Source organism: Rhinolophus sinicus, linkage group LG05, assembly GCF_036562045.2.
Source record: "Rhinolophus sinicus isolate RSC01 linkage group LG05, ASM3656204v1, whole genome shotgun sequence".
NCBI classification, from domain to species: Eukaryota; Metazoa; Chordata; class Mammalia; order Chiroptera; family Rhinolophidae; genus Rhinolophus; species Rhinolophus sinicus.
The window spans coordinates 140,262,606-140,288,796 of record NC_133755.1 but is presented as its reverse complement, the minus strand read 5'-3'; the positions used below and the strand labels follow the sequence as shown (position 1 = coordinate 140,288,796).

General features: G+C 38.8%; 2 protein-coding genes across 6 annotated transcripts in view; one reads left to right on the top strand and one right to left on the bottom strand.

Moving 5' to 3' along the window:
* Window positions 1-914: 914 nt before the first annotated feature.
* On the bottom strand, window positions 915-12,528 carry LOC109449076 (uncharacterized). Its single transcript, XM_074333953.1, has 3 exons — window positions 12,145-12,528; window positions 11,687-12,036; window positions 915-1,538 (listed from the first exon to the last, which is right to left on the bottom strand). The coding sequence occupies exons 1-3, from the start codon at window positions 12,526-12,528 to the stop codon at window positions 1,472-1,474; spliced, it is 801 nt and encodes a 266-aa protein (XP_074190054.1). The 3' UTR covers window positions 915-1,471.
* Window positions 11,325-26,191, top strand: part of REV3L (REV3 like, DNA directed polymerase zeta catalytic subunit) — a 153,539-nt gene continuing 138,672 nt past the window's right edge. For 2 of the 5 annotated variants that reach the window (XM_019734942.2, XM_019734940.2), the window contains exons 1-2: window positions 12,023-12,665; window positions 22,044-22,171. Coding sequence is in view for 2 of the 5 variants with exons in the window: in XM_074333449.1 (XP_074189550.1) it covers window positions 12,527-12,665 (139 nt within the window). In the remaining 3 variants the exon portion in view is untranslated. Of the gene's footprint in view, window positions 11,673-12,022; window positions 12,666-22,043; window positions 22,172-24,670; window positions 24,843-26,191 lie in introns of those variants that run through there. The other 3 variants (XM_074333449.1, XM_019734939.2, XM_074333450.1) reach the window with 3 other exon arrangements.

Here is a 26,191-nt window from a genome sequence, read left to right as displayed (position 1 = left end):
CTGAGTGAAAGCTAGAATGAAGTTCTGGCAGAGAATGTGAAGTCTACATTTACAAGGTTAGAGGTGAAACAGATTGGGTGTATGACAAGTTACAGGGGGTGACAATAGAAACAAATGGCTGAAGATCACCCCAGACAAGCATGTCAAGGAACTCTGAGGCTGGGGCTAGTGGGCTCTCTACTTGGGTGACGAATTCACTCAGGATGAGGGCAGGAGTTAAGGTAAAGAGGAAGGAAGACTGTAAGGCATGTGCCACAGTCTTGAAAACATTAAGTCTTGAAAGACTGTGGATATGCTTTGTAAAGGGAACTGTTTATTCCAGAAAGGGGATATTTCCCCCTTCCTTATGAGCTTTTAGTCTAGAAACAGTTCATACTACTACAAAAGTAGGCATTAGCTTAAGAAAAATGAGTAATGTTGCCCTTAAGTCTTAAGACTAATCTTTGTATCACTTTTCAGACTCGGTAAGAACCTTAGCTTCACATTTTCATCCTAAGGCTAGGTCTTTTCTACCAAAGTTGAATGGAGAATGAAATTAACTGCTGATTCAGGCAAGAAAAATCTTGTTTCCCCTCTCTCATAAATCTGTGAAAATAAATGTTTTCAAAATAAATTACAACTCCATTACCCCACCCAGTTCTGATTTTTAAAACATCTGGTGAGACCACTGGGTATAGTACTCCAATAGTCTTTTTTTTTTTTTTTAAGTGTAAAAACACACACATTAAAAGGTTTCTTATAATCTTAAAAGAATGGGGTGGTATGTTAGTTACTGACAGGCTGACCTTCACACAAAGAACCTCCACCTTCAACAAGCTGAAATTACTGTCACTGATACCTTCAGAATGTCATCGTCTGCCTCAGAAAGCAGCAGGGTTTTTTTGTTTGTTTGTTTTGTAAAGAATCATGCTAAGTTGGTTTATTTATTTATTATTTTTTAAAAAGATTTTATTGGGGAAGGGGAACAGGACTTTATTGGGGAACAGTAGTGTGTTTTTCCCAGGACTCATCAGTTCCATCTAAGTCAAGTTGTTGTCCTTTCAGTCTTAGTTGTGGAGGGCGCAGCTCAGCTCCAGGTCCAGTGCCATTAGTAGTTGCAGGGGGCACAGCCCACCATCCCTTGCGGGAGTCAAACCGGCAACCTTATAGTTGAGAGGACGCATTCCAACCAACTGAGCCATCTGGGAGCTCAGTGGCAGCTCAGCTCAAGGTGCCGTGTTCAATTTTAGTTCCGGTGCCAGTGTTCAATCTTAGTTGCAGGGGGCGCTGCCCACCATCCCTTGTAGGACTCGAGGAATTGAACTGGCAACCTTGCGGTTGAGAGCCCACTGGCCCATGTGGGAATTGAACTGGCAGCCTTTGGCGTTAGGAGCACAGAGCTCCAACCACCTTGGCCACTGGGCCGGCTCCGAGAAAGCAGCAGGTTTTGTCCACGTCATACAGAAGTGTCTAGATGGACACCATTTGGCGGTCACCAAATAGTGCAATACAAAGGGCAGGGGAAACTGATTTCTGCAGTACCAACCATATGTCTGACACTGTGCAAGGAAAAAAAGAGGAAACATCAAATATGATTCTAATGTCAAGAAGCTTACAACTTATTGGTCAATTACATAATACTTGAGTCCTATCTTACATTTTTTGAATCACCCACAGTACCTTACATAGCAGTTTATAGATAGCAACAAGAAGTTAATAAAAAGTTAAAACATTAACACAAAAAGTTTAGAATTAAGTAATAAAATACACATTTAGTATAAATGACTGAAAGAAGAGGTAACAGTTGAGTTGGTATTACTGTAATCTATGAAAAATCTTGCTCCTATTCTAATTTTATATTTTTATTTTGAGCATATACTGACATAGGAAGGTCTCTATTCCTACTCCTGAAACCGTTGGGGAAGAAAAGAATCAGGCCAGCTTTTCCTAGAGGCAGGAAGAAGAGGTCAGGCTAATCCTGCGCTAGGGCATCACGAGTGGCTGAGCCCTTACCTGTATCCTTTCCCAGCTAGCCAAGGAAACTAGTCTCCATCAAGAGCTCTTTTAAGCATGCAAAACTATTAACCAACTTGTTAGTGAAACCCTTTCCTTCTTGGATTCTTTGCTCTTATATTGTTATCCTTCTATTCATTTATCAAAAAAATTATGTATGGTATATATATATATACCATAACAGCAAAGTGTTCCTATCTTTCCTATCTCTATTATTTCTGATTCCTTCACTACCTTTTCATTCTCTATCCTACTACTCCCCTTCACCCTGTGCTCAGCCCACAGATATATATATATATATATTCCCTCAGAGAGTCTGTCAGTTCTCTGAGGTTCCCATAGCCTTTAGGATAATATCTCCCAACCTACATAGCCTACACATCCAGGTGGAAGAGGAGGCTAGAGTGCCTGTTAAGGTCTTAAACTTCCTGCTACTGCTACACCTTCTGTCTTTTCCTGCTGCCATCTCTTCCTCTAATGAAATATTGGGTTCTGAAAAAATTTCAATACTCTGAGTCTTTCTTTTCACTCTTTATCCTTACACAATTTCATCTCCCACTCTCTGTCAAGTGCCAAGCTTAAGACTGAATTTTTTTCTAGTCTTGCCCTTTCCATGCTTTTAGGTCTTCACTAAGTCTGTTGCACCTAGTTTTATCCAGATAACTCTCTTCTTCCTTAAATCTTAGTTTAAGGTCATGTTCTTTAAGGAAGTCTTTATTCCTCTCCCTAGACTAGGTTAGACAGTTCTACCACGTGACCTTATTGCACTCTGTCCTTTTCTTTTGAAGTATTCATCATCTCAAATGATCTGTTTAATGGCTGTCTTGTCTATTAGACCAGGCCTCAGTAAACAACAGGCCATGGGTCAAATCCAACCCCCCTGCCTGCTTTTTAAATAAAGTTTTATTGGAACCCAGACACACACTTTCATTTATGGATTGTTGATGATTTCTTCTGTGTCATCGGCAAAGTTGAGTAGTTGTGAGAGACAATATAGCTTGAAAAGCCAAATATTTATCTGTCCCTTTACAGAAACAGTTTGCCAAACTAGGCTATAAGCACCACGAAGGCTGAAATCATGCCTGTTGTTTTCACTTCTATATTCTCAGCACCTAGCATAATGTCTTGCACATAAGTATTTTTGGACTAATTGTATTTCAGTCCTCAGCATTAACCTATCTTGTCAGTGATATGAATAAGATTACATTGATCGGCCTTAAAATGCATTATAAACAGCCTTATAATCACTGCTTATCCAGATGATGATTGTAGTATTCTAGTCAAGGGGGAAAACAGAAATTAATCAAATACTACACAAATGAATGGATTACCACAACCGGAGGCAAGTGCTATAGAAAAAAGGAACACAGTAAAATTAGAGTATGAAACAGAGAACCATTATCAAATATAGAGTTTAGGAAGGCTTCCCTGAGGAAGTGACCTTTGACCTGAAATCTAAAGAGTGAATTAACTGGGCAAATAGAGGTGGATGGAGGAAGAGCAGACCAGACAGAAGGAATATCACACACAATTCTGTCTTCTCTGAGAGAAGACACGTGGCACGTACTGGGAACTGATGCTGTCAAGTAAAGTAAGTTCTTTGATGAGGTAAGGGTAGGATCCAAAACGGAGCAACTGCTCAGCGGGATATAAAATTCAAAACATTCTGTTGGCCCACAGGGAAAACAGTACACTATCGAATGTCCACAGCACAGCATATTCTGCATCCATTAAAATAATTGAATGGAATTTTAACATTCATGGGTAATGCTTCTGCTATAATATAAAGAAAAAAGAAACAAACCCAAAAACAAAATCAGAGCATTATTTTCACTATGTATTTCTAGAAAAATTTTCTAGAAAAAAAGTGGACTAAAATGTTAATCATGACTGCCTCTGAGTGGGATTGAGAGTCCATATTTTCTTTATGGTTTTCCGTATTTTCTATGCTATGCATTTAAAACCTTTAAGATTGAAAAATTACATTTTATTGAGAAAGTAAGGAAATTTAAGTGTTGATCTGTATCTACACATCTAAGAATAGTCTTTCCTGGCCCCTGGAATGAGGGTGTAAAACGAGGATCAAAACCCAGCGAGTTCACTATCAGTAACAAAGATGATTAGCGGAACTTTTCCTGGAATGTGATTTAAGCTATGAATATAAAAGTGCAGTGAGGGCTTTGAGGCCAGGGAAAACTACCCTGAGATATGTTCCTCTATATAGACACCTTGTTTCTGAGATTTTATATCTTGATTAAATTGGGAACTTTATTTGACCTTACTCTGTGTGTTTGGTCTCTTCCTTCCCAGCCATAATCCATGGGAAATGCTCCAATATCAATTCTAAATAACTAATTTAAATGAGGGTCCTGGAGGGCTCAAGCATCAGTTCTAATATTGCTCTATTCTGAAAACTTCTTTCATTCTTTGTTCCTCAAATATCATCTTTAATTTATAGGCTCATTGGTCTCTCTCTCTCTCCCTTAAAATTATTACTGTTAATTTATGGAAGTGGGAGAGTTGAGAGTTGTTTTTAAAAAGTTTCCCTTTTCCCTGTAACTGAGAAGATTAATTGGTTAAAAAGATAAGAACAGCGAGAAATTCATCTCTCACCACAATGATTAATTTGACTTCCTTTTAGCTTAAAAGAGAAATAAAACTCCATTCTTTTAGCCAGAAAATATTTTATTAATCATTCAGGCAATACATATTTATGTGCCTATCTTCTACACAGGCAGGTGCTATGAATAAATTGGGGAAACCTGCATGAAGTCTTCTGAGAGCAGGTAGAATTGATAGCATTTACCTCCAGAGTTTTCCCCCACTTACTTAGGGCTTCCAGTCCCTTCTGGGAAGTTTCTTCTCCATCATGGTTTCATAGCGGCAAGATGCTGGATGAAGGGCTGGGTAAAAATTTCCTTTAGACTAGATCAGGGTTTTTTTAACCTCGGCACTATTGACACTTTGGACCAGATCATTCTTTCTGCTGTGGGTGCTGTCCTATGCATTGTAAGATGTTGAGCTGCATCCCTGGGTTCGTATCTATTCGATACCAGTAGCACTCCTTCAGATGTGATAATCACAAATGTCTCCAGATATTTCACCAAATGTCCCCTGGGGGCCCAAACTGCCCTGGTTCTGGACCACAGATCTAAATGCATCAGACATTCAACCCTCCAGTAGTATAGAAAACTGAGGTCTATAAAGGTAAAGCAATAAAGAATAATTTACCTTGCAGTTCACTGAATTTACAGTGGTACCTCGGTTTTCGAACGTAATCTGTTCTGGAGACCGTTCGCGTTCTGAAACATCTGAAAACAGCTAGGCCTCAGGATCTTGCACTCAGCCGAAGCTGCATGACATATTGGACTTCCGAGGCATGTTCGAAAACCGAAGCATTTATTTCCGGGTTTACGGCATTAGTAAACCAAAATGTTCGTAAATGGAGACGTTCGAAAACCAAGGTACTACTGTACTAGAAAACAGACAATTGAATAAGGAAGAAAATATGAATCTTGCCAAATCATTATGCCCTTCTGCCTATTCTCTAGATTACAGATGAATAGAAAGACACTGACAAAGACGGGTTGTTTCCTACAACAACTATGACTAGTATACAGACACTACTCAGAAGAGTCTCTACATCATAGGAGTAAAAGTAACAGGGCTGGAGTTAGAAGGCACAGGTTCTCACTAAATAGCTTCATTTCTTTGGGCCTCAGCTTCCTGATCCATAAAATGGAGGTATGGCGGGAAGGCACTGGAGAGGACTGTAAATAGGTCTTTTAATTTTTTAATTCAATAAATGTTGAAGACATATTTTAGGCACTATCCTTGGTGCTAGTATATGAAAGATGAAGAGGCATGGTCCCCTCCTTCAAGGAGATAACAATCTATTAGAATGAGAGACTAACAAACAACTACTACAATCTGCAAGTTGTAACAGAAGCATGTACAAAAAGCAGTGAAAGCCTAGAGAGGCACTGAAATTTGCCTGGGGAAATCAGGGAAACTTTTACAAGGGAAGTGGCATTTTAGCCAACACTTGAAAGGCGAATAAGAATTTTGACAGGAGATGTAACGGGGAAGATATTCCAGTTAGAAAGGCAAAGGCACAGAGATTTGATGCTTTTCTCAAAAGAATGGTATATTTAAGAAACTACAAGTACTTCAGTAGTGCTAGAGGGTAAATGGAGAAGGTGACATGAGACATTATAATTTAAAATGTATGTGGTAGGCAGATCACCCTTGCAGTAGTGTGTTAAATAAGTTTGGAAGAAAATGAACCAAGAGACCAATCAAATGACTACTGCAATGTCCACGTAAAAGTTAGTTAAGCCTACAGAGGACAATAATTATATGGACAGGAATGGGCATATTCAGGAGACAGAATGGGCAATACTTAAAGTCAGAATGTTAGGGGGTTAGAACTTAAGATTTATTGAGCATTTTGCTAAGCACTTTTTTTTTAATACATCATTTAATCCTTAAGTTTTGCCTGATAAGGATGGAAAACAGTAGATTTTGCTAAAAGTTAATTTGCCAAAGAATCAGTTACCAAATACTTGTTTTAGGGAATATTTGTCTTGAATTTAACAAATGTATTCTTTGTAAAAATTACTTTTTAATGAATTGGTTTTTGGTGAAATGACTTAGAACCTAAGATAATATACTATTATCCCCATTTAATTGAGGAGAACACTGAGGTTCGTAGAAACTGAGGTTCAGAGTTAGCAAAGGCAAGGCCAGGTCTATAGAGCTTTTAATCTCTACATGGCTATTAGTATAGTGATAAAGGAAACAATTTGGGATATCTTTTTTCAGCTCTAATATGCTATGATGTTAATATTTTTAAATCAAGAACTAAACTTAAAAAGAGACAATGAAATTAAGCTCAAAGTCTAATATATTAAGAGTATCATAGTTTCTTACGACAACTTTCTTAGTTTTTCCTTCCAGGCTTTTCCCCTCTTCAGTGTACTGATGAAGATGATGAATGTAAAATCGTTCTGCTTTTCTGTGGTTCTCACCTACCAGAAATTGCCATTTATCTGGATTCAACTACCATTTATATGCATATGACACATAAAACCCACTGATCACCTTTAAACTTCATCCCAAATATTTGTTCATCACCAAGGTAGGTGGTATCATTTTTTCTGACAATGGGGGGAAAGTCACCATAATTCTACTCTCCTAGGTATGAGAAATTTGAACTCTTTTCAACTCCACTATGTATTTTGCTCTTCTTGAGAATCACTAGCAAAAACTGCACATGGCCTTTCTTAGATCTGGAATGATCGTGGTTCCTAGCTGCAGGCAGTTAGGAATACAGTGGAGAGCAGTAACTCCTCTTTGGGGGCATTTAGAAATGTACGGGGGCATTTCAGTCACAGTGGCATGTAGTGCCTAGGCGCCAGGGATGTTAAATATCCTGCACAATGAAGAACTATTTCACTCAAAATATCAGGAGGCCCCTTGAGAAACACAGAGCCCGGGGTCAACCTCACGGGCATGCCAACTGTGTAGTCAGACAGGGCCCTGGTTTAATGCTCTGCAGTCACCATTTTGAAAATCTTAATACTTTTATGTGTGAATGTCTATTTTATAAAAGAAGTCCAGTGGTACAATGCATCATTCACACAAGCAGAGGAGGCAGTGTGTGTGTCCTTTCTTCCTTGCCATCCCGTTTGCATAGTCTTCGTGATGCCTCATAAGCTCAGGATTCTGGTGGACCTATGACGCATAGGAACTCAGAGAGTCACAAAATGAGTACAAGGCAAGCATGTCACATCTATGACTGATTTAGTAGAGGTGGTGACAGCTCCAAGAGGCTATGCTTTCCATCTGAACCAGAACTTGCTTCAGAAGGAGCAGAAAGAAGGCAACGGCAGCCTAAGAAATACAAGTGACCAAAGAACCCCATCATATCCTTTCTTACTAGTGGGTGTTACTTCCCAGTACGACGACTTCCACTACAAATGATGACACAGAAGGAAGGGGAAAGGTAGGGCAATCCATAGTTCCTTTTCCTTTCCATCTTTCTTTCCTCAGCTTGGTAGAATGCATACGTACCAAGAAAGGAAACAGACACAGTCAAGCTGGTCTTCTGCCGCATTTACACTGTTCTGGTAAGCCTGAAATACATATGCACACACACGCTATGCAATGAATTGTGTCATTTTGGTGATACCATGCAAGAGTTAAATGTTCTTGTATTTGCATTTATAAATGGCATTGTACAATATAAAGATGAATAAAATTCATTCTAATAATTTAAAAATTCTAATTTTTCTTTACTTAGAATGACATTAAAAAGCCAATGGGAAATCATAAAAAGTCAAGGAGAGATGACAGAAGACAGAAAAAGCTTTATATTTTAGTGCATAGTCATATAATGGCACGTTTTTCCTGCATTTTTAACAAAGGGCCCCACATGTTTCATTTTGCTCTTAACCTCACAAATGATGTAGCTGGCTGAGACTGAGCTAGTTTAAGCAAAAAGGAATTAAAGGGTAGTATTTAGCTCACAGATCTCTGAGAGGACCAGAGAACCAGGCATGGATAATACATTGTTAGAAACAACATCCAGGAAACTCAGGAACATTCATCTCACATCACAGGGCTATTCTAGCGGAAACACATCCCAGCACCAGCTGCCAGTCAGCACCTATGACTAAAAGTGTATGCCACAGCTCCTCCCCAGCTGCCCAGAACCAGACACCTCCACATGCCGTTTGCCAGAAAATCCCATCTCCCTGAGTGCAGTTGAGGCATCATGTTGCTCACTTTCACATCCACATCTTAAATGTGTGCCTCTGATTGCTGGAAACTAGGTCATACGTAGTGATATGCTGAAGCCAGATTGTTGATTGTTAGCATCTCCTGCCACTAACTCCACATACAGTGAAGTCACTTTGGTAGCTTAGAAGTATTCACTCGCACCATGAAAACTGGCCAATGTTACAAATCAGGGTCTTTTCCGTCCCCCTTATTCTTAAACTTTACCAGCACCGCACATTTATCTCATGCCAGAACTCTTGCCACAAGGGAATCTGGAGACTTGTAGTTTTTAATTTTCTAGCTTCTAAAGTACAGAAAAGCAAGCTAGAAAAGGGTTGAATGAGCGTTGAGTAAGCCATTTTATAATATCTACCAAAAAATTAGGGTAGCCATAGCTTTCTGTTCTAGATTATAAATTGCTAACATGTAGATGCTAACAGATACTGAACAGTATTAGTACAGGAGGGTGGACAGGCCTTTACTAAAGGCATGACATGATGAGTATAGGTCAATGAACTAGAAAAGACGATAAAATGTCAGTTGATGTGACTAAAATACATTTCTAAGATGCTAGACTGTAAGCTCTATAAAGGCAGGGACCATGTTTGTTTTGCTTCTCACTGTATCTCAGATCACCTGGCAAATAGAAGCCACTCAACAATAACAACAACAACAAAAAGAGATGTTTTAAGGATATTAAGTATAGAGTTCAATTTTGGCATTTCTCATATTGTATGAAGACAACTCCAAGTGATTTTACTGTTTTTAGATGAGTTAAACTTCTGGATGTCAACAGTTTATTATACTTTCACACACATTATCTCATTTGGGACTTATCCCTGAGAAGTTAAAACAGGAATGACTATCCATTTCCTAGATGAGGAAACTCCAAAAAATAAAGTGCTCTGTCCAAATTCATTTAGCTAGTAAATGATGGCTTAAAAATTTTCATTCTGACTCAAAATTCCAGAGCTCTTTCTTACTTCAAGAGAATATATTTATAAAAGCATTTGATAGTGATTAATTAGGAGTATTGTCAAGTTTTCAATTGAGCATCAACTTGAACTCAAATACATGCAATAGACACAATATCCCAATTTCATGCTGCAACTATTTTTCGGGTTTCTTCCTAGTTATAGAAGGATTTGAATTGTGGTTGCAATTCCCTTTTCTCAAAAGTAAATGATATTGATTCAAGAGGAAAGAAACCCTTTTCTAGAAATAGCTAACATGTGAATTTGATGCTTTTGCCTTTTTCTAGTTAGGAATAGTATAAATATTATGGGTGATTATACTATAGTAGAGGGAGTCTCAATTATATATTACTTAAGAATCATGCGAGTGGTGGGCGGCGTTGCTAACAATACAGATTTCTAGGCCCCATCCCAAAAAAATGCGATTTAGTAAGGGCCAAAACATTATAGAACGCTCTAGTGCCAAAGAATGCTATGTGCATCTGACGTTGTGCATGACATTCAGCCTGACAAAATACTTATTTTAACAGACAATACACGTTAGCATGTTAGTCCTGTTTTTAAATCACTTCCATAGCCTTCTCAAACTTAAATCAATTTAAAAGAATTTGCCTCTTAAAAATATTAGGCAATTTCCTGCACATTAGTAGAAATCTTGCCACCTATATTGATAATTGTGCTCTGAGGTTGAAAACTGCAGGCTAATTTACTGTGGTAATCAGTCTTAAACCCCTTGGAGCACAAATTCTTATTAGCATTATGTTATAGAATTTATAGACAGCTTCTCACCAGTGATCTGTCCCTTTGAGCCTTTTGATTTTTCTATTTGAAGAACCACAATGGTTCCACACGAGAAATCTCTAACACCACTTCAAATGACAACCTACTATTAAAATACACCTGTATAATACATAAATGTGAAAGAATGGTTTCTTATTTGGCTGAAAATGATTGTCAAAAGTCCTAATTCAGTGGCATATTTCGATTTTGAAACCATGGTTTCTGCCTCCTACTGCTTAAATCTTCTTGTTGGGAAGAAACCCTTATGGATTTCTAAGTGAAACTCGTTTCACACATGAAGAAACTGAGGTCCCATAAAACCAAATTATTTGTTCAAGGTCACACCCAATATTAGTAACCAAGTCAGACGAAAACCCATCGGTTCCAATATAATGGCCAACCCAGCTGCATCTGTTACTACCATTATTTTCGATTTCACAACTGCAGCCCTACTTCCGCCCTTTTTGAATAAAGTTGTTTTGCCTAACGGTCCTTCCCCACCCCCTTGTGCTTTAATGCCTTCGGATAGCAAAACCCAGCACAACCTGTTAATGAATAACACTGGGAGTCCACATCTAACGCGGTGCCTCTCACCGGCCTTTTTCTTTGGCGCAAAATTTCTCTGAAAGGCTGTTAATCCTACACTCCTCTGGGGGAGGGAGAGGAGGGAAGTCACAGAGAGCTGACAAGTCCTTACAAGTACACGCGCGCGGGGCCGGAGGTGGAAACCGAGGAAGGGTACATTAGGGCGAGAGGAAGGAAAGGGGCGGGAGAAAAACACCATGGTGGGAAATCCTGTGCACTGGGTCGGCCAACCCTGGGCAAAGCTGAGCAGAGCCATGTCTGAATAAATCTCTTTAGGTGGCCGGGCGCAGACGCTAAAGCACAGAAGAAGAGGAGGAGGAGGAAAACCGGGGAAGTGCGCGGCACGTTCTGGAAAGAGCGCAGGGGCCGCCTTTTTATAGGACTGAGCCCGCGCTCGCGCGCCCCCGCCCCTCGCGCCGCCCCCGGGCCACGCGCGGAGCCGCGGCGTTCCCTGAAAAGGGCCGGCCGCGTCCGCACCGGCCCCGCCTGTTCCGCCGCCCGCCCTCCCGCGAGGCCGCGGCGGCACGAGATCTGCGCCTCCGCTGCCGCCTCCCGCGGGTGGGTTTCCTTACCTTGTAAAAAGCCGTCTCCGCGGCTGCCCCCGCCTTCGCTGCGGGATGTGAAATGGCGGTCGGCGCGGCGAGCGCGAGAACCGCAGCTCTGGCCAATCCCGCCTAACCGCCAAAACGGCGCTGGCGCCCCCATTCCCGCACGCCCCTCCGAGACCATCTATGACATCGGCGCTCCGCCGCCCCCTCCGCTGCCCCTCACCCAGGTGGCCGTGCCCACTGGCCGAGTCATCGATCCGCCGCGCCGAGCGCGGGCCCGGCTTTCTGCCAGCCCTACTCCCTTGCTGCTTGCCCGGGGGCGGGGGCGAAAACACCTCGGCCGGGGTGTCTTGCCCGGGCGCCTGCCCTGCTCCCTCCCTTTCCCGCCGCGTCCCCTCCCCCAACTGCTCACAGCCCTCCCTCCGCCACACACACACACACACACACACACACACACACACACACTCACACTCACACAAAACCTCCTCCCCTCCCCCAGTGGTTGCGTCCGTGACATCATCATCATGGCAACAAGAGCTGCAGCCTGGGACCGAGGAGCCCGTGTGATTCCCGGCGGCGGCCGCAGCAGTGGCGGCAGCACCAGCAACAGCACCGACGAAAGCGCGAGGGCTTCTCTCCTGTCGCCCCTCGCCGGGTGCTCCTGAGAAGGCGGCGGCAGTCTTGCTCATACCGCCCCGCCCGCCGCCGCTGCCTACGGTGTCTGTGTGTAAGGGGAGGGGGACAAGCCGAGGAGGGGAGGGGGCGCCACCGCCGCTGTGGGGCCGCCGCTGCGGTAGGAGCCGCCGCGGCTGCTGCCGCTGCCAGGTCGCTAGTGAAGAGGAGGCGGTGGCGGCGGCAGCGAACATGTTTTCAGTGAGGATAGTGACTGCCGACTACTACATGGCCAGCCCGCTGCAGGGGCTGGATATCTGCCAATCCCCCCTCACCCAGGCCCCTGTCAAGAAGGTGCCGGTGGTGCGAGTCTTCGGAGCGACCCCGGCAGGTAAGCGGGCGCAGGGCGCGCGCGGGCGGGAGCCGGCGGGGCTGCCCTCTTCGCCGCGCACACGCGCGCACGCCGCGGGCCCTCTGGGTGAATCGCTGCCGCGTCTCCCTCCCCTCTCGCCTTCCCTTCCCTTCCCGCGCGTGACGAGGAGCAAAAATGTGGGTCCGAGCTAGCGCTGCGCCCCGCCGGCGGGGAGGCGGCGGGCGCCGTGTGTTTACACTGCGTGCGGCGGCGGAAAGCGGGACCCGCACTCCCGGGTCGCGGGCGGGGGGTGGGGGGTTGAGCGCCTGTGAGCAGCGCTCTCGCCCCGGAGGCTGGGCCAGGTCGCTGCGCCGTGTCCCGCTTGAACGGGTTCGTAGGGTCTCGCTCTGAGGTCGGTGGATAGTGGGACCACGGACACCCCGTGCGTCTCCCAAGTGCCCCTTTCTGGAAATGGCTTTAAGAGGAGTGGGGAAGTGTCAGCTCTGTTGTCAGTCGCTCCTCCTCGCCTCCTACCAGCGCTCTCCTCTGCCCCTTCCGGAGATGCCGTAGGCTGAAGAGTGGCGCCCGGGGCCAGATAATCTTTCTAATTGAAGTGACCGTGTGGTTCGGCTTGCTGTGAGTGCAGGTCGTGACTCCTTAGAGTTTACAGCCTCGGAGTCTGGGGACTGGGCAGCGTCCCTCAGGTGCAATGCTTTTAGGGAAATGTGCGTCCATGCAAGTAGGAAATGCGTGTTTACGGTGCCAAACGTCTACAGCTAAACTGAGCAGCACATTTTTAAATGCCCCTATGCTGGGTTGTAGAGTTGCGTTTTAAATATACGTATATTTAAAACAAACTGTTTTGAAGGACGAGGTGGGGGGACAGCAGTGACAGAAGCTATGTTCTCAAAAGCTCTTGGGGATTTATAATATAAACAGGATAGTGGCCAAATTTACAAGGTGTTTTTCAGTTTTGCTTTTCTACACGCTTTGAACTGCCTACATGAAATAATGGAGCTGCCTCCAGAAAGGGATGCTTTTACTCCAGCTGTGTGTTGTCCTGTGGGATTTTAGATAGCATTTCCCACTTGATGCTCCTTGCCCTAATCACCATGCATCTTATTACTACAGTCAGTTTCTGGGGACTACACGATAATAGTGCTACTTTCCCAAACACAAGCATTCATTCCAAGCAGTTATCTTTTAATGTGAATTCTCTTTGTTAAAATTTCAATGTTGTTAGTGAGATCTGATAGAGTACTTCTTTTTAAAATAGTGCAAAAGATTTTGAGGATATGGACCTTGTAAGATGGGGAATTTGACTGTTGTTAACAATTTATTGGAAGTATAATTAACACTTGAAACTTTGGGGGCTGGAAAATAAGAGGCAATAAGTGTTCTGAAGGATAGGTTTTCTGCCTTTTTAATATAGTGCTGCTGTCTTTGTTTCTAATTGGAATTTCACTGTAATATACTGCTTGTTCTCAGTTCAGGTGCAGAGAAAGAGTAAGACAGTGACGTTGATATAGCTCTGTTCAGTGAGATTTCCAAATTATAAATTGACATGTTCATAGGATATACTGTGGCATTTCTGTGTGTTATTACAGTTTGTATGATTTGGGTGGTTTTCTACATACAGTTTTTTTCTTCTCTACACAAGTCATTAAATATGTATCCCTGAGTGATTTTCAAGGTCTGTTTTATAGGAAAGTTTTGTTTGTGGAAATGAATTTCACTGTGAGCTTGCAAGAATTCTATTATGTGAGAAAAGATTCTTTAAAAAAATAAAGAATATGATGTACTTTTGTGTTTCTCACTATTTAAAAAAAGACACGAACTATTCTATGAAAATGTTTATTTCTTCCCTCCTGGACATCTTAAAATAAATTACCAGCCCCTCCCCTCCACAAAAGCCCAAACTTTTTGTAATATATCTGAAATGAATAATGTAAATGAATATAAAAGTAAGACTTTTGTACATACATTGAGAATATAAAACTTGCTACACAGAAACCCAAACCTCAAGTTCTTAAAGATTATCACATTGAGTTTGCTGTAAGTGTAGTTCATATTTAGACAAAAAATTCTGTGTTTCCCCAACAGGTGAAAAATTTTGAAGTTACTGGCATACATTTAGAGTTTACAGCTGTCAGAAATCAAGCCAGCATTTTTAGCATGTCAGAAACTCCCAGTAAAATTAGTGTTAATTAATCATAAACAAAAACTGGACAATTATTTGCTTCTGAATTCTCTCACCAAAGAAAACTACTCCAGTCCACCCAATAAAACTTGAAAATAATTAATGTAAATTAGAGGTCAATCTGGCTTAGTAAAAGTACGAATGCTAGAATTTAATGAAAACAGACTTACTGTTTGAAAGTACAAACTATGTTTATAGATTTACTAATTAGTAAAATAAATTAATGAAAAATTGTAACACATGATAATAAAGTACCATAAACTTAAGTCTTTCATATATAGTAATTAATTTTGGAAGTCTTAATTCTTTATCTTGGTTTGGAGAAAAGATGTTTTAAAACTGTTTGCTTTACAAATGAGATTCTGAAAAATAGCAGCAGAAGAAATTTTCTCCCCCCAAAAGTGGTCACTTCAGATTTATATTATAAATTCTGAACTGATTGGTTTATTACATTTTTACTAGTTCAGTTTTTCTGTTATTGCATGAAAAGTACTTTTCTGCTTTAGAAAACAGTCCAGTTGACTTCTGATTGTACTGTGTTTTTGAGGGCATATCTTGAGTAATTTAAGAAATAAATTGTCTTAGTTTTAAAAGCTCTCATATCTTAACTTGGTGAAATTTGAAAAGGTATAAAAAAAGTGGCATATTCAATTTGTATGGTAAATCCTGACTGACTGATGTAATTCCTTGTTGACTGAGGATATTGATTTCTGAGAGAATCAGTAAAATTTTCTACATGTGTGTGATGGAATTTTTAAAAAAAAAAAAACGGAAAACCTCTTCTGCTTTAACTCCTTTTTTAAAATGTCTTGAACATTGTTTTGACATAACAATGTATTGAGCGATATAACAACATTTTGGTAACTTGTTTTAATGGAGGGAAAATAAGGTAATTACTAAGTATAGGACAGTCGGGTTTTTTTGTTTGTTTGTTTGTTTTTTCACTTAAATTGGAAAATGGGTGTGACTGCTCTGGGAATTCACTTCAAATAAAATCCTAAACCTTCATCCTGAGGACCTGATTCAGGTGGATCTGGGAAACTATCAAGTTTCCACATCCCAACTCTTGCTTAGTTGCTTGATGTAACTCACTTTGTGAGAGCTTAGATGGCTCTCTCAGTTTTCTCAGCACCAGGTTAAACAGAATTACCCTTTCAAAAAGCTTCCCTGCTGAGATGCAGAGTAGGAGTAAATAGAAGAGTGTGAGTGAGATGTTCACAAAGCGAGTAATTAAACAAAGTAGGCCAAACAGACTATAGAGGGAGCTGCTTGTCTTTAAGATTACGGTAGGGAACTCTGCCAGTCCCCTCTCTCTCTCCAGCTAGTGAAAATTTTAGTAGGCTGTTCTAGATACTAACTGTAAAACATGAAATCGCATATTTCCACATAAGAAATTGAGAATTCTGAAACGCTTTATAAAATTATGTAGTTGCTTAACCTTTTTTGGTAAATTTGTGGGTTATTAAATAAGTTTGAGATGAGTATAATTTTGAAGACATTTAACAACTCAGATTACAAATAATTTCTCTAATAAAAGTCTTGTTTGTTCATATCCTTTTTTGTTAAACCATTAAAAATATTTTAACATTACATAATACCTATTTGATATAATTAGATTTTTCAGGAGCACTACTGAGATTTAGTGATCTACCATGAACGGAGTTAATCACTTTAGTAGGTATTTGAAGTTCTGGGTAGAAAATTTTTTTAGCTTTCTGTATTATATTTGATTTAAAATGATAGTCAGTAAATCAGAAGCTTAAGCTGGAGCCCTTTTAAATCTGTGGACACAGTAGAATCTGGTAATATGTGATTCCATTCATTCAGTGAACACTTAATGAGAACTTTCTATGCAATAATGAGCTGTTGTTTAGGTGCGGTTGTTACGAAGAATTTTTTACCTTCCAGAAACTCCCAGTGTGGTAGGGATGATAGACGTATAAACATAAGTCAAACGTAGTTTGAATTAAGTATAATAGAAATGTGTGTAAGAGCCAGGCCTCAAAGGACATGTTCAGTGACCACCTAGGTGGTGAAAAGGGGAGCCAGGGAAGGCTTCATGAAGGAAGTATGGATTAAGTCATTTTAAAGGAATTTTAAAAGAATTTTAAAATTCTGATAGAGGAACAGATACAAGGTAATTCACAAAAGAAAAGAAAACTGCTCTTGGCAGGGCAGCTTGGCAATGCATTATCAGAGTCCTTAAAATGTTCTTTTTTGACCCAATAATTCCAGTTTTAGGGATTTTAATCTATGAATGTAAATCTTTTGGCAAAATCTGATTATCTTTTGAATCCATCTACTTCTTTTCATTAATCATCACCACCCTAGTCTAAACTACTAGCATTTTTTGATACATTTGCAACAGTAGCCTCCTAATCTTGGCCTACCCCAAGCCACTTTGTTCCTTTCTAATCTGTTTTCTACACTGTAATGAGAGGGATCTTTTCAAATACAAACCAAATTATATCACCCTACCACTTGATATGCTTCAGTAGCTTTCCATTGCATTTAGGATAAGGACAAAGCTACATGTCTTGTGTGGTGGCATCTACATGTCTTACAAGGTCTTGCATAGTCTGGCCCCTACTTTTCTGTCTAGTCATGGCTTGAGCCGTGTTCTTCTTGCCTTGCTCTGTGTTCCAGCCATATTGGCCTTATTTCAGTCCCTTATTCTTGCCATGCTCCCTCCCACAATGAGGCCTTTGTACCTGCTGTTCCCTCTGCCTAGAATGTTTTGCCTTTTTCTTCACCTGAACTTTGATTTATCTTTCCTCAGGGAAGCCTTCCCTATCATAGACTCTGAAAACTCCATAAACTCTCCTTCATAACACTTGCTATCATTGTTATTTTATGTATGTTGGAGATTAACATTTGTTTTTCCCAATAACCTCCATAAATGCTGGTTATGTTCATTTTTGCTCACCATTATAGAGCCAGTACTTACTGTAGTGCTTGAAACATAAACGTGTGTTGCAAGAATGAATCAACAGATGATAGTCATCACAGAGAACAACCCCAAATGTCCAACAACTGGGAAATGGTTACATAAGTTGGGCATATTCACATAGTAAAATTGATATCATTAAAATGATATTTTAGAAGAATATTAAATATGGGAAAATGCTGTCAATATATTATGTGAAAAAAATCAGTTTATAAAATAGTCATTTATTAAATATACAGAAAAATATACCAAAATATAAAGGTTGTTTATCTCTGACAGGTGTGTTTTGTATTTTTCAGATTTTCTACAGAGAACATATATTGATTTTATAATTTGAAAAAAAAACAAAAACTCACCATGTAAAAAGTTAAGGAACAATCGGCTTTTTAGATATGGCTCAGAAATACAGTAAAAAGACTTGAGGTTCATCTTGAGCTCCAAAATAAGTATCAACCAAAATGAATAATTGCGTGATGATGGTATTGAACTTGATTATATAAATTCAATTCAGGAACTGCAAAATGATTCTTATATTAAAGCAAGCCAGTAATTTCTGGTTTTATTATACCCATTTGTATGTAAACTGATTTTAATTTTAAAATGTTTTGAAAAGTAGTGTGGTTTTGGCACATGACAGCAACAAAACAGAGCAGAGACCAGAAATGGACTCAGATATATATAAGAACTTAGTATATGATAATGGGTGCTACTGCCGTTACTTATTAGTAGGGAAAAGAAGAATTATTAAACAATGTTGAGATGGTCAGTTTAGTCATCTGGAAAAATAAAAGTTGGCTTCCAAATGTGTCAGAAGATTTAAATAAGAAAACAAACAAGCAAAAAAGGTAAGATAATTATTCTAATATAGTCTAGGAATGGTGAAGGCCTTTCAAAGTATGAAACAGAACCAAAGCCAGATTGCTTAATTTTACAACATACAAATAAAATTCTGTATAGAGGAAAAAAACTATAAACAAAGTTAAAGGAGAAATCTTATATGTACACTTTTCACAGAGGATTAATTTCCTCTAATATACAAAGAGCTCCTAGAAAATAGTCCAGTAGAAAAAATAAGCAAAGAGAATTCATATAAAAAGATGTGCAATTTTATTTATAATGAAGATGTAAATTAAAGCTACAGCATACCATTTATTACTTATCACATAGTATAACTTGGGGAGGGTGGTAAATAGTGGTAATGGTCATTCTCATACATTGCTGGTGGGAATATACTTGTAAAGTGTTCATTTTCTATGAAAAGCAATTTGGAAATCATTTTCAAAATTAAAAATGTACATATATTTTGAACTAGCAATTTCATTCAAGAATTTTATCCTCTAAAAGATTTTATATGTGTGTCAAATGAACATGTAAGAATATTTGCGGCAGCATTATTTATTATTGCAAAAGATTGGAAACAACCTAAACATAAATCAGTATTGGAGTGGGTAAGTAAATGATGGTATATCTGTTCAATGGAATACTAGGCAGTATTCCTAAAAAAATGATGAGGCAACACTGATGCCATGATGCCATCTCTAAAGATACATTAAGAGAAAAAAAGCCAGACACAAGACTCCATGTATAATATGTTGCCATTTGTGTGATTTAAAAAATGTATGTAGTGTATATATTTACATATAAATATATATATTTTATATATATATATATTTCTTTTCTTTTCTTTTTTTTATTTTTTTCTGGAAGGGTACATGAGAGTTTGGTAATAGTGAGGGGAACTGGTGGCCTAGAGGACAAAGGTGGGAGACTAAATTATTTTTAGTATACTGTTTGGTAATTTTTGAACATTCTTTACCACAATAGTTATTCTAGCTTAATTTTTTAAGCTATGTTGTGTTTGCAGGAACTGGTAAGGAAGAACGAAAATAAAAGGCAGTGGTAGTTGTAAACAATTGTTACATGGTTACTGCTTTACTGTTTAATTTTCGGTTTTGCTATCGGTCTTCTAATTCCGAGCTTCCAGTTGATGTTAGATGTCTTGCTGGAGGGTGACTCTAATGGAGTGGGGCCAGAAGGAAGGCTGTTGTGGGGTTCTTGTTAGCAGACAGCATGGTGAGCAACAACTAGCAGTTACTGCTCCTTTTAGCGTTTCAAATGCATTTTAAAAAGTACTTTACTTCTTGGAATCTACTTTGGAGTTACTACTGGAGTCTGTGTTCCGGTGCCCGAGGAGCATGTCACCCAGCGCTTCGCGCAGCCCACTGATGATGAGAGGACATCAGTGAATCTTGTATAGCAGGGATGTAGCCCAGGGGGTGCCCGGCTCTTGGCCTGCATCTCTGTGTTCTCCTGTATTGGATCCCCCTAGCGACGTGTGTCTGTTGTGCCATTTAGCTTGCTGCGAGGTGACTGCCTAATGGTGCATGTGCGCTCTGCAAAAATGAAGCAGTATTATTTTGTGATATTGTTCCTGATGTGGAAAAGGTTGGATTTGAAATTCATTTATATTATTACAAACTTTAGTTTTTTTTCCTATAATTATATAAAGAAAATGTAAAAAAATTTTCACCAACCACTATGTCGATGCCTCCAGATGCCCTCCTGTTGGCTAGTGTGCTGAACAAATATTATTTACAGTGTGAAAAAGGTTAAGAAACAGTGTTCTGGTCAAATCCTCTCATTTTATGTAAAGAAAATTGAAATCTAGATACGTAACCTCACAGATTAGCCCAGTGCCCTATAGTTGGTTGCTGTGGGGCTGGGTCTGAAAACTGGGGATCCTAACTTTCAGCTTGCACTGCCTCACACAGGCCTCCCAAACCTGAGGGAAAATTGGAGGAAGGCATTGATATAACTGAAAGACGAACATACGGAACTTTAGAGGATTATTTTAGAAATTGCATGTACGGAGCTTAGAAATCTTTGAGGGCCTACAGTGTCCAATAGCGCTTAAGATCTTCCTATACAATAGGTAATAGTAGGATTTGTTTTATGATTATTGTAGCTATCTCCTTTAAAAAATAATAATAAAGGTTAGATTATAGCAAGAGGAATTTGGGAGAGATAAAAACAAAAATTGATACTAGAATTGTATGTATAAATTTTTCCAAAGAAAAAGGGACTGTATCAGGAGACCTTTCAAGTTCCTCTGGTGCTATAATTACATTTTCTCTTGTCTTGCTATTGATTGGATTAGAATTTGTTCAATTAAAAATATGAGTGAAAAATGATTCATGTTTAAGTAGGTTGAGATTAAATAGGTTTCAAAATATGTTACCATTACCCCACATATTTTAAAGAAATACTTAGACACTTATTAAAATATAAGATAAGGTATGGTATATGTCACTTTGGTACCTGGCTGCCATTTTAATACCACAGTAATACTAAATAAGAGAGAAAATAATAGGAGTTAAGGTACAGTAAACTTTGGGTAAAATTGTGTTAATTTATAGTTTCCAGGTAAGATACATAAGGCAGGAGTAGGTGTCTTAGGCGGTTAAAAAAACAACAAACTCTACTGTCCAACAATAACATGGATGCATTTTTGAGACAATAAAAGAATTATAAGTAAAATCCTCTTAATAACAGTCTATTTAACCTTTTGGTGTATGGGTGGTGTTTTGTTATGTTTTGGGGGTGGGGGTTGTGGGGGGTCATTCCTTTAAGTTTTCTAGATGATGACCTGTGTTTCTTCCAGTTCTCTAGATTTTTAAACATTTAATATTTTTAATGAAAAATGTTTTGTTGCTTAATTAGTACTGGCAAACTGGACTGTTTTCTGCAGCAGAAATTGAATATACGCCTAGCAAAGTAAATTCTGAGAAAAAAGGGTCATAATTGTCATTGGAAAATTTAGGGTTTTTCTTTTTTGTCCAATTCTGTTTTCTTTTTAGATGATAGTTGTGGGAAATACTAAGAATTTGAGGTCAATTTTCCTTCGGGGCAGTTTTTAAATTTTTTGGGGTTGCAAGAGCATTTATTATATAAATGATTCAAAAAACAAAAGAAAGCGTGTTACCTCAAAAATGCTTGTGTAATATATAACAGTATACCAAGAGTTTTCTATTTTTCTTCCATTTATTACATATACCAAGGAAGTATAACCAGAATTAAAAAATATCTTATTCTGCATATATATTTACACTTCAAAGTGATTTATATATTAAATTAGGTTTTGTTTGAAATGATGAAATGAAAGACTTTGTAAGAATACATGTTGATATGTGAAAAAATGTGAAGTTAAAACATGTTCGCATACTCCTAGTTTCTCAGAACAAGAAAATGACTAATCTAAATTTCATTTCAGAATAAAAACCAAGACAAGCCACATAAAAGCAACTTAAAAATTAAACTGTCATCATATTATTTGTTTTAAAACTATGGAATAATATATCTGAGGAAGATTTCTCTCAAAATTGTTTTTCTCAATTTCAAGTAAGTAATTTATTTTGGTTAATATATTGGGGACGAGGGGGGTGGGGGTGAGCCTTGGCATTGAAGTTGATAAATCCTACTCATCCTTAAAGTGACAACTGAGATATCAACCTCTTGAAAGCCTTCTGTGACTCCTTTGCCCGTTCCTAAAAAAAGATGACCCCTTTGGTTTCCCATAGCGCCCTTCACATTACTGATAAAGGGCTTTAATACACGAAGTGTTGTGTTTGTCTGTAGGACTAACTCCCATGGCACTACCCTCACGTGCCTCCTGTACCCCTCAATACTCTCCACACTGCTGTCTATTGCTGAGTGACACTGGGCAAGTTATTTTACTTCTCTGAGCCTTAATTTCCTCCTCTGTAAAATGAGTAAATTTCTACCTCATTGGATTATAATGATTAAACACAATTCCCAGTAAATGTTTGATATACTACAGTAACATAAGTGTTACTTTACCCAATGCCAGACTCTGCCACATTACTTCTGTATATAGTAAGCATTATAAAATTAAAATGAAAAATTGAATTTTTGTAGCATTTATTCATTCCTCACAATAGGACAAACTAAAATACCTGCACATTGTGGTACAAAGACGTTTTACAGTTGGCCACTGACACACATGCCTTTATAGGCTATGTAATTACCTGTTTAAAAAACTTTTTAAAAAAATTGACAATTTTTTGTAAGTACCTCACCCAGGCCCGAGTTTTCTTTTTAAACTGTTGATGTGTGTATATAGAGACACAAAAGTGTCCAGACCAATCTTGCTTTGCAAAAGGGCAGTGCTAAACCATTGATCAAGGAGTAACTATAGTTTTTCAGTGCTGCAGATTAGGTTGAGTGTAATTTCTTGTGAAAGAGCCTTATTTTCCAAAGCTTTCAGTATTCTCCCTCCCTTTTTATTTTACATGATGGTAGAACGTGTTGAAAGTGTGTGCACCAGAGGTCACAGTAAAGATAACAGTAGGATTTATTGCTCTCTTATTGTTTTTGCCTTTTGTGAATTTGTAACATGCACAAAAATTGAAGCTAGTGGTTTTTAAACCTATTTAGGATTGTGTGATGCGGACCAAATGAATTCATTATTGCCTGGAGTTTCAGTTCTCTTCACCATGTTTTTTCTACATATATTTCCAGGTATTAATTTGTGTTGTTTTTTGGTAATTGTGTCTTTCCATTTTTTTTCATGTAGTCATTAGAAAGATTTTCAAATTAATTTTGATGGATCACACCTTGGTTGATGTGATTTTTAAAATAGAAGCCACAAGTTAGTTAAAAGACCTTAATTTTACATCATTTTACTAACAGAGGTGGTAAACCATTTATTGAGCCCTTACTATGTGCCCTCTTCTAAGTGATTTAATCATCATAACAACTCTATAAAATAGGTACTATTATCCCCATTTTACAGTTGAGGAAATGAGGCATGAGAGGTTAATTTACTTTTGCCCAAAGTTATTCAGCATTAGGTCATTACCTGCCTAAACAGAAGAAGCAGAGGAGCAATATGAAGTGTATATGTCTCTTAACACTTCCAGAATTTGATAGTAGCCATTATTGAGATGTGACAATGACCATGAATGTATTCTTACTACTTTTTTTGGAGATGATATACCATGGTACTCTGTACTGACCCATTTTTTTCTGAGCAATATTAATGTCTCCTCTCAAATTCATGTTCCCATTTGGACTAAATTATTTCGTTTTATGTATATGTGTTTATAAGATGATAGTAGGACTTTACTGTAATATCAGTTTGATATAAAATATTTTAATTAGTTTAGACTACTATACGAATATATTCTCATTGTGAAATTTGAAAAACAAACAGGTAAAGCAAAAATTTTCCTTGACCACTAATTCTATTCCCCTCCCCCACTTGTATCAGTTTTTATATAACAAATGTCTCCAAAACTTAGTGGTGTAAAACAATAACCATTTGTTACTCATGATTCTGGGCTTGGCTCAGTTAAGCTCTGCTTCTGCTGGGTTGGCTTTTGTGGCTGCAGTCAGCTGGAAGCTAATTCGTCTACCATGGCTTCACTCATATGTCTGGATATTGGTACTGGCTGTTGGCGGGGGCAGTGGTGGGCCATGTGTCTTTAGCAGGCTGTCCTTCATCTGGAGGCAGTAGTAGGGTTTACAGGAGCAGCAAGTGAAGGCAAGCACCATGTATTTTTTGTTGTACTACGGGCCCAAGCAAGTCACATGGCCCCTCCCAGAGTCAGAGTGGGAGGGGTTTCCTGAGTGTTTGACTCATTATGGGGTTATTATTGCAGCAATTTACTATACCATTGTTGCTGGCTGATTCATTTTTCAGGAAAACATTTGTCATTGTGATGGTGCCCTGATCTTGAAAAAGTATAGTGTTTATGTAAGCAATTTATTCAACAATTCAGGTAAATTTAGTTAATTTGCTGTTCTCGTTTTATTCCATTCTCATCATCCTTGAGCGTCATTCCTGGCCCCATAAACTCAACAAATATCTGCTGAGCACCCACTAAGTGCACAGTAAGATATGAAGTGAGCAGCAGATGGAGCAAGACTGCTGTGTTCATTACCCAAGTTTCTTAAACTTGCCTACCTACCTGCGTTGTTATATGGACAGAATTCTATAAAAGCAGAAAGTTATACCAGTTTTTTAAAAATGACCAACAGCCCATACCAGGTTGAGTATCTCTTGTGTTCTACATTTTTAAAATGTCTTATAAGGATTTCAACAAGTGAGAAAAACTAATACAAGGTTGTTTTGATCTGTACTCCCACCAGCAATGAGACTTTTTTCATGTCTGCATCAAGATTATATTCTTATATTTTTTGACCTTTGCCAGTTTAACAGATAAAAACGTGGGTCTCAGTGTAGTTTTAATTTGCATTTCTTATATATTGTAAGTGAGAATGAGTGTTTTCATATGCTTGAAAGTCATTTGTGTTTTCTTTTCACTGTACTACTTTAACCCATTTTCCTATTGCCAGTCTTGGTCTTTTGCTTATTAATTCCAAGGAGCTCTTCATATATTAGAAAAATTGGTCTGGCTCTGTGAATTGAGTTGCAACATTTTTCCCCATTTTGTTTATTCTTATGGTAAATACCTTTTATTTAAAAAACTTACATTACAAAGAGCCTTTATATCTTAAATGAGGCTTTCAGATCACGGTTAGTTGAAGTTAGATTTAAATATTAGGCATGGGAATGGAAGAAAAAGATCCTGACTTTATCACGTCTTATTTAGAGAATTTATCTTTTAAAACTCTGTGGCTTAAAAGGAACAGTTTCCAAGGGATACTATCTTTGATTTACTTTTTTCTCTTCTAGGTTTAGTTCTGTCATGAGACCACTCCTTTTGACACAGTCCAAGAAGTAGCATCATCCTTTGGAGGACTGTGGAAAATACTTTGTCACTTAGAATAAATTGTTAATAATGCTGCTTTGCGTCATACAACACATATAGTGGTAGTGGCTCCAGAAATGCTCTAACTCATCTATAACCCTCTACCGATTCAGCCAGCCTTTACCTAATCAACCGTGTAGCTATATTAGGGTGGCTAGATTAGGCTAGTCTTTATTTACCCAGTGAGCCCCATAGAAGAAAGAGAAAGAGAAAGCAATGTTTTAGAAAGCAATAATGCTACCCACTGCCCCAGTAATATTCTATAAAACATAGTAAGATGGTAGTGAGCTAGGAAGAGGGTAGCAGAGGCATCTGTGATCTGTACAGCATTTGACATGATGAAACACTTCGACTTCTCTGAAAAAAAGAGATCAGAAAATTGTGAGGCTTGGACAGATTAGAATGTTTTGAGTAATTTAATGTACTTCTCAGAAGTCTTTAAAATTGACAGACCCTTTCTTCATATGTAATTTTACCTGTCAGCATCAAAAAAAGAAAAAAAAGAAAGAAAACAACCAGGAATCCTTAAGTGATTTAAGAAGGGAATGGTTGAAATAATAGTTTTTGCCATACTTTACATAGTTTTAATTTTTCAAAGTTATTGAGGTGTTCTTCAAACTATTTG